Below are 9,147 nucleotides of genomic sequence, written 5' to 3'. Positions count from 1 at the left end.
AGTGGATTTGTAAAAATTGTATTTGTTACAGTGTTCACAAACCTTTTATACTAAATAAACAAATACCAATACTACATTTACAAAGTTCATTTTTTCTAAAATGTTTTTCACCCTTATACTATGTACAATGCTGCTGAGTGGTAAAAAATACAAGATAAAACATTCTGTTAAAAAATTAGGTGACTTAAGAAAACCAAACCCTAGCTGCTTAGAGATTTCATCTATAAAGTTCTGTAGGGCTGGCTTCCCAAAACAGTTCATTTATTTCAGTGTAACGTCAAAAGTTCATTTTCCCACCAGTCATATAGAACACTGATTTGATTTTAAACTTTCTCCTTCTTCGAGAAAAACCCAACCTGTCAATCTATTTTTATTTGGCTGAGAGGGGAAGCAAGTCTCAGGATTTTGGAGGGACTGGTGTGCCTCTTTTCCTTTTACTTTTTGAGTGGCTGCCTGAATGCTGTTGATGACGCAGGTGAGCTGCTTGTGCTGCTGCTGCTGCCATAGCCATTTGATGCTGCAAGAATCGCAACTGCTGCCATGAAGGAGAAGGGGGAGAAAAAGCTTGTTAGTGTTGACTATAAAGCTGTTTCATGTAAGGAAGAATGAGAGGAAGGTGGTGTGGGGTTGGGGTGTGAAAAAAGAAAGAAAAAAATGAGGAAGCACCAGGTTGACAACAGAAATACACTATGTACTGGGTCAATGAGTACAGTCAAGCAGCACCAGTGGCACAGAAGCCTGCTGAGGGCATATCTAGTGTTTCACACATGTACTTGGACAGCTTTGTTTCTTTGCCCTTCCTCTCCATTGCAGTAACTGCAGTAACTCAGCAACTTCAGTGAATGTTTGGGTTACACAGTATGTTTTTAACATAATACCTTCTCAGTGTATGCATTGTTTCTATATGTATCACAATGAGGAGACTGTGCTAAAAAATATTAAAAATATTTTCATAAAAGCATCTGAATGACAGAATGCTAAAGGAATGCTTTGCCAGAGCTGTTGCTTTCATGTACTGAACTGTAAATTTACAGGTGCTTACCTTCATGCTATTTTGAAATCTGTTGGCACCTGGCAGAGCTTATTTAGATATGTGCCACAAGCACTCCTTGAATGTTAGCAAATCAGGAAGGTGGATGGCTTAAGTGAATAAAAATAAATTCAGTGCTCCAAGCTGAGAGAACCACAGATTTTAAATCTTTCATGATATAGTTTGCCAGATTAATTTTCTTTCATTTGTAAGACCATAAAGACATTATTTAAAAAAAAAATTCAAACGGGTAAGACTTGGTTTTGGAGCTGAGAATTGTATTTTTAAATTTTTTTTTTTTTTAAATACAATCAGAGTGAAGTTGCTGGATTACTTGTATCTGTTGCTGCTGCTGCTGCAAGGCTTGTTGTTGTTGCTGTTGTAAGGCAGAAGAGAGCTGGAGTCTCTGCTGAGGAAGGCTTTGCCCAGGTCTGTTCACGGCAGAGCCAAGCTGAGACAACACTAAGAAAGGAGAAGGGGAAAGCAGGCAGGTCAAAGAGGTCAGGTTGAGTTGGTCAGGGTCAGGGAAGGAAGACACAGGAATAGAGTGTAACAGAAAAGGGGGATCAATAGAATTAGTTTCAGAGTCAAATTTGAAACAGTGCAGAATAAAGTATACATGATATACATACTTTGTTAGTTAGAACATAATTAGAATATGAAGTGCTTGTGGAGACACAAAGAGGTTTCTCACACTGGATGTTAAGCACACAGTTAAAGAAACATTCCTCAATGAAGTCTGGAACAGAAGTTTCCTGTATTTTACTTTTGTATCAAGTGTGGCAGTGTCATGTGATATTATCAATTTACTACACTTAACTGCCAAACAAAGCAGAAAAGTGCATGCTTTGGAAGTCCAGTATTTCTTGTACAGTTCATGTGCTGATAATAAATAGTAAATTGCTCTGATCCAGTGTAAGACTTCTTTAAGACCAAACTTCATTTCAGTGTGAATTTATCAACATACACACTTAACTATGAAAGGAGGCTCAGCAAGCACATACCTGTGGCTTGAGGTTGCATAAAATTCCCTACTCCAGTCAGGTTAATTACAGCAGCTTGTTGGGCAGATAATGCCTGATCTTGGTTGGATGGACCTTGGTCAGACCCCTAGCAAAAATGAAAAGCTTGATCCTTATTACCAAACTTTGGTATCAATGAATAAGTAAATAAAGCCAGTGTGAAGGCAAACTTTTGAAGTGCCATTTAAAAACATTTAATTCTACATCTTCTGGTACATGTAGCTACAGGCTATAATGTAGTCACTATTAGAAGTAGAATGAACAGATGCTGAATGCCCCAACACAGCTGTTTTGGCAGAAATGGTATTGTGCCTGTTACCCAGCGGAAGTCCCATGTAGTTGTCAACCTTCCTGCAGTCAGAGACTACAGTTTGTGGTTGTAATCTTACAACAATTTCCCATCCCACTCCCAACCCCAGAGTTTTCAGGTGAGACCTGAAATCATCCACATGCAAAGGTCCTAATCAATCAAAATGTGAAAAGTTTGAAACTTACATTCACATGTTCGTGTTGTGCCACACACTCCTTAATGTCATAAGAAATACAAACCCTGCTATAAAATTTTATTTTCAGAACAGAGAAGTTCAGAACAATCACTCGAATGAATTAGTGGACTCTGATCTAATGTCTACTGAAGTCAAAGGATACTGCATTATGACCTCTTCTAGAACTTAAATTATGCATTGATATATAAGGTGGGAATAAAGTATTATATAAGCAATTCAGAAAAACTGCATGGCTTATCAGTCAGGAAAAAAGAAGCGCTTTTATACATTCGCACAAGTTGCAATGCTTCTTCAGAATAACCATATAAAATAATGCCACTAAGAACCAGGTAAACTTGTCCAAAAGGTTGCACATTAAGACAATGTCATCTCAATGAAGACAGCTAAGAAAGATTTACAAAGACACAGAAACACCACTTGGGGAAAAAACCCTAAGTATGAGGCAAGAATGTATATATTCTGTTGGTAGCACAGAAAATTGGTCTTTTGGGGTTTAGGTTTTTTCTAAGTAGTCAGATTACAGCACTGTGAATACATACATTCTTGTCCTTAGTGAAAGCTAAGGAATCCAGTATTCATGATAGCTCATTTTAGCTAATGACCCTAGTCTTATTCTATGTGTGGTAAGAGAGAAGTTCCTTAGGGCAAGTTAGCCAATGCAGATTGATTTCCTCCAGAAGAACTTTCTGCCACAAGAAGGACTAGGCTTACATCAGCATTTCTGTAAATGCCCTTGAAGTTCAATGTCTAGAAAATAAAACCCAGTAGTATGAGCTTGCATGATTTTTTTTTCAGTAATTCAACTAGTAACTGACATTTGGATTCTGAGAACAAATCCGAAAGTTTTTCATTGAAATGGCTCACATTCCAGAACACAGCCTGTGACACAGGAGACTACACCATAAAAACATTTGAAAGAGGCGTCTTATTTATGAACAGTCTGCAGTAGCACAAGCAAAATTGTTACGACAAACTGAGTATCCAGTAGAGACCATTTGGTAAACAGGAGTCTTGCATGTCTGGGAAGACAAAAGATAAAGAACACAAAAGCAGAGCAGCTAGTTTTCCCAAATTGGTGCATTAGTGCTGGTAAAGATTTTTAGGCACAAGTAGAACCAACCACTCAAAATTTGTCATTTTGAGATAGATTGGTCTCTATCAAGACTTTGGTCTTCCTCAGTGATTAAAGTCTTTAACACCCATTACAGGTAGCAGTAGAGCATGTGTCTTAAGATGACAGCTTTAAAGCCAACTGGTAGTTTCTTTGGTACAAAGAGAATGACTCTGTGGAAGTACAGCATCAAGATCATAAGCCAACTCACAGCAGTGTAGGTGACAAGTTTTAGTTACTCTGTAGTAATCCTGACTTTTTCCTCTCTCCATCTGATGTACCTGCTAGCTATGATAAACAGGACAACACTAAGATGATTTACAGTGGGCTGGCTCTCTTCATGCCAGAGTTAGACAAGGCTTAGCCAGTTGTTTTGTTATAGCTCTTCTAGACAGGACATAAATAAAGGAATATAACCCAGCTCCAGCCATGGCAACAAAGCCACAGCAGTCTTTGCGGTTTGGGAAGGTTTTGGAGGAAGACCTTCCTCCCCCCTCTGCTTCAGATCTGTTGGCTAAAGGCTCATTTATTTGTAGAGGTGGGGAGAATAGGAGAAACTGTTTCATCCATGCACCCCAGACTGAGGGCTGTGAGCACACACCTGTTCTCCCTGTTGCTGAGAACTACAGGTTGTAGGCTGCTGAGATTGTTGCTGTGGAGAAAACTGTGACAGCTGCTGCTGGAGTGAGTTAAAAATAAGTGAACCACCTGGAAGCTGTTGAAGATTAAAAACAAAAGGCATAATTCAATCAAACTGCTAAGTTTCCCACTGTCCTAGGATGAACATGACATTTGATAATGATGTACTCCTTGGAGGTTTGGTTTTGGTTTTTTAAAAATCCTTTCAAATGAACCAGTTTATAATTACTGTTGTTTGTGAAAAATCCTTATGCTCAGAAAACAAGCCTGCATTAAATTATAGTGACATATTTCCACAGGAAAATACATTTTTATTATTATAATGTAAAAAGTAGAGATTGTACTGTTACTGAAAATGTAAAGGCTAGTCTTCGAAAGCACTGGGTATTATTTTCACTTTTAGAATATTCCACTTAATTTTAATAGATGCTTCCAATCAACAAGCTGCAAGGTTTGATGCAGAAAAACGTTCAAGTGAAACAGTCTTGATTCATCTCCCTTACCCCAGGTTCATTTCCACTCATTTCAGCCAAATTAGTCTTGGCTTATATGAGCTGCAGAGGTAGCTGGAAAGGATGTACTTTAATGGGGAAATCATGCAAATACAAACATTTAATTTTATAGAAGAGCTCTACTCTGGCATAACTGCCTGCTGTGCCTGCCCTTTTCCATGTTTCTGGAGCGTGTACAGGAGTGGGAGGAGGAAGTAGCAAAGCTACAGTTGATCTTCTACTGATACTCATTTTTTTGAAGCATGGTGCAATATCTGTGGAACACTGAAGCTGCAATTCCACACCTGTAACTTGCAGCTGACTTCCAAAATCCAGGAGTTTCACCCAGTTACACAAACTCCCTGATTTTAAATGGAGCTCTGACATAATAAGCAACTTACGCACATTTTTATCTGTACATATGCTTAGTGGAAAGAAAACATTTACAGACCTTCTAAACTACCTATTTTACATGAGCTTCTATTTCCATTACCACAAGCTCTTTAAGCTATTACTGCACCTACTTGTGCATGTTGAGCTTGACTTTTAGGCACTAAAAAATGTGTAACGTGTAACTCCTGAGTAATTCTACTGTACTGTTTTGTACTTTTAAAATAATCATAACTTCAGTTTAAAGAATGATTTGCAATAAAAGCTTAGACAAATCCTGAAAACAAGTTTGTATTTTAGGATTAATCTCTTGAATTCAAATGTCAGCATTTTTAGACTGTTACTGGGAACTAGCTGCTTTGTTGTGAGCTACGAATATAATTTCCACCTGGTATCTTTATGGAAGTAGCTTTTTCCGTTGTTCTAAGCATTTTAAACAAGCAATTAAAATTTGCAGTAAATTGTTTGTCTGATCAACTGGCTTCAAAGATCTGTGGGAGGCAATGCAGTAAGCAGCACTACACATGTCTAAAGAAATAGAAGAAATTATTATTATTGTGTCCAAGTATATCAATTACCTGTAGAAGATTTAAGGGCCGAAGATTTGATGCATTTTTCAAACCAAAGGGGCTGCCTGTTAAAGAAAACATCTTTTTATTAGTAGGAAGTCTTTACTTAATTAAATATGTGTACTGCAATTAATACACCTTTCCACTGGGATTACTTCTAAACATTTGGAAGTTGGAAAACTGGCAAGTGTAAATTTTATACTTAATACAACATTGCATTTTCTGTAATGTTGACAAGTTCATAGCTATCCAGATTCAAAGTTAAGAGAGAGCTGACTAAACAAAAAATCTGTATTGCTACTAAACACTGTACCCTGCAATCCATAACCTGTTAATGCATTTACACAAAGGTGAATGGAGAGTATCATAGCAGTTATTCTTCCATGATTCTTCTTCTGGATTTAAAAAGTTTTACTGTTTGTACACTAAATCCAGAAACGTCCAAGGACTCCATGAAGTAACAGGCTCTCATTTTCTCAATCAGTAACAGAAAACAATTGCACCCAAAATCTTAGTGACTGCGCACACCCCCAAGGGCTTCTGCCTTCTCTATCTGACTTCTAGAGTTTTTGGCATTATTCCATATGGCACTGTTCCAAGCTATGCTAAAAAAAATAAAATGTACATGTAGTAAGCTATGATGGGGGTACAGAACTGATACAAATGCTCCAGTAAAACAGTGTGTGTCAAACAGAACCCCCAGAGGTCTTCCATGGACCTAGCTCAGCTCACTACTCCCATCTGTTATGTAGACAACAGAACAGCATATAAAAATCTGTGACACCAAATTGGTAAAGGTTGATAGTGCTTGAAAGGACAGAATTAGGATTAAAAGATATCTTAGTGAACTGACGAAAGGGTCCAAAATTCAGTAACATTGAATTAAAAAGACAAATGAACACATACAAAATTGCGAGTAATTAGCTTTGTGTCTATACAGCGAGAAAGGACACGAGAAATTACAGCAAGTCACAAACATATCTGAATCATCCATATCACAAACTATAGAACACACAAAAAAAGAACCTCTTCACAGTTTACGTTTATAAAAGTCACTGTCACAAGATGCTGTAGATTCCAAAAATATAAATGGGTTCAAAAAACAATCAGATAAATCCAAAGTCAGGAAGTCTAGCATGGGATATTAAGCACAAAGATCCATGTGGATAGTCTTCAGCTGATAAAGTCTCACAGCTGTAGATTGCCAGAAGAGGTACAGTTGCATACAAGGGATGTTTCACTTAACATTTTTGCCTCATCTTAAACTCTTTCCTAAGTATCCTCTAATGGCAAACTGGATGGATTTTTGGCCTAAACCAGTCAAGCCATTCTTATGTTAATGTAATGCTGTTGCAAAAAATACAGATAAAAAATAGGCAGACCTCACTTGGGGAAATGTTAACAGGAATGTTGTGAAAGAGATGAGATGCATTTATTCTGCTGGGCTCCACAGTGGTAAATCAGCCAAGCTCAGGCTTGTGTCCAGTTTTGGTTATCACATTTTAAGAAGGATGTAAGCAAATTGGACAGTCTAGAAGAGAGTGACAGGATTATGAAAGCTTTGAAAAATACGACCTATCAGAAAGAGAAGACAAATGCGGGACATGACAGCATGTTTGATACTTAGAAGGTAAAGAGAAAGGGTGAACAACTATTTTTAATGTCTGCAAGGAATAGGAGAAAAAAAAATAGTTCAAATTGCAATTAAGGAGATGCATTGTAATCAGAAGGAAACATTCTGTATGGATAATGAACTACTCCAAACAGCTACAGGAAGATGGGAATCTTCTTCAGTGAAGGTATCTAAAGACAGTTTAGATAAACATTGGTTCATTATGGTTTAGACAGATTTGACTACATCGCGGCATAAGGGATGGATATCTTGAAGTCTCTTCTATCATTCTGATTCCATAATCTTACAATAGGTTTTTTTTTTTCTTTATTATACCTTAAAAAAAAAACCCACCTAAGAATTTAAATCTTGCTTTAATGAATATCCAAGGCATACAGACTTAGTCATACCTGAAGGCAGTAACGAATTAATCTTACTAGAGTAAAACAGAACCAGTGACAAAACACCCTTCACATTTAAAAAGTGAGGCCTCTTTCTAAGTTCAGTCATGCCTTTTTTCTGGCAGTCACCATTATGAAAGTTGCATATAGAATTTGGAGTGTAATCTCAAACTTCCTACTGAGCATGCCAAACAATCCAGGTTTAGAGAACATTTTCCCAGCCTGGCTCCTCAAAAACCAACCAATCTCAAACACGGCCTACACTCTGAATGCAAAAGTATGTTGTTCAGAAGCTCCAGCCATCAAACACACCACCTATTCACAAATGGCCACTTTTGTCCACTGCTCTCACAATATATTTTCACACTGCCCCTATCTGACAGGTGTCTTTTCAATTTATTCACACTAACCTGCTTGAGAGGCAGACTGCATTGCAGCAGGCAGCGCACTTGGTACCAGACCTCCTGATGGTAAAATGCCACTCAGATTTATACCTGCAGGGGCTATGGCACCAGTGTTGCACCCCAACATAGGGTTTGAACCACTCATCAGTGTCTGCGCTCCACTGTAGAAGAGGAAAGACAACACATCAAACCCAAGTGGTACAAGTAAATCTGAGTAACTAAATTTTGCCCTCTGTCTCATGACAAGGGAATCAATTGTTTGCTGTAAATGGGATTATAGATAAAGCATCAAAACAGCTTAAAAAATAGTTATGCCTAGGACATACCAAATACGGATATCCATATTCTCGGTATATACAGGCTTTTTTCTTTGGTATAATTTATGGAAAATAAAACACTAGTGGTTCTTTTATTCTAGAAATACTGAAAGACCAGTCTTCAAAATGGTTGTACTATCATAACAAAAAGTTAAGGAACAGATTTGTGTTTTCTTTTTGCACTATAAAAAAAAAATTATCTCTAATCAACAGTGAACAACCGCCGAACACCTTGGCTGAATAACTCAAACGTCTGATATTTGCATTGAAGCATATTGTATCTTACACTGACTTATAACGATCACAGAATTTAGTCTAAAAAGTTATACCATTCAATCAATTCTTGACAGCAGCTTTTTTTTTAAACCTCAGAGTTTTACGGATCAAAGGATGTTTTAACCTCAACATTTGATTAAATTCTTAGAAAACAGATTTGTTTTCTTGCATTTTATGTGCAATCTTTCCACAACCTTTCATTCATAGGCACTTTAATATCAAATCTCTTCCCACATTTCGAGTGGTCTGCATATGATATTCCACATCCTCTCTGATTAATCAAAAAAGTTCTCAAACTTTAAGAGCAAAACCTCAGAAACCACTTAAACTGAGGTTAAGCCTTATGAAATTAAGCTATAATAATCCAAAAAGCTGAAAG

The 9,147-nt window shown here is 37.3% G+C and overlaps 1 protein-coding gene across 8 annotated transcripts in view; it reads right to left on the bottom strand.

The window, feature by feature from the left end:
• Positions 1-397: 397 nt before the first annotated feature.
• The window catches only part of SUPT20H (SPT20 homolog, SAGA complex component), a 34,887-nt gene continuing 26,137 nt past the window's right edge, over positions 398-9,147 (bottom strand). For 3 of the 8 annotated variants that reach the window (XM_074914013.1, XM_074914021.1, XM_074914029.1), the window contains exons 20-24: positions 8,182-8,336; positions 5,768-5,823; positions 2,035-2,140; positions 1,365-1,492; positions 398-535 (exon numbers count right to left, since the gene is read on the bottom strand). In XM_074914013.1, coding sequence (XP_074770114.1) covers positions 398-535; positions 1,365-1,492; positions 2,035-2,140; positions 5,768-5,823; positions 8,182-8,336 — 583 coding nt within the window. The other 5 variants (XM_074914049.1, XM_074914069.1, XM_074914077.1 and 2 more) reach the window with 4 other exon arrangements.

Source organism: Athene noctua, chromosome 1, assembly GCF_965140245.1.
Source record: "Athene noctua chromosome 1, bAthNoc1.hap1.1, whole genome shotgun sequence".
Classification (NCBI taxonomy): domain Eukaryota; kingdom Metazoa; phylum Chordata; class Aves; order Strigiformes; family Strigidae; genus Athene; species Athene noctua.
This window is presented reverse-complemented; position numbering and strand designations above follow the sequence as displayed.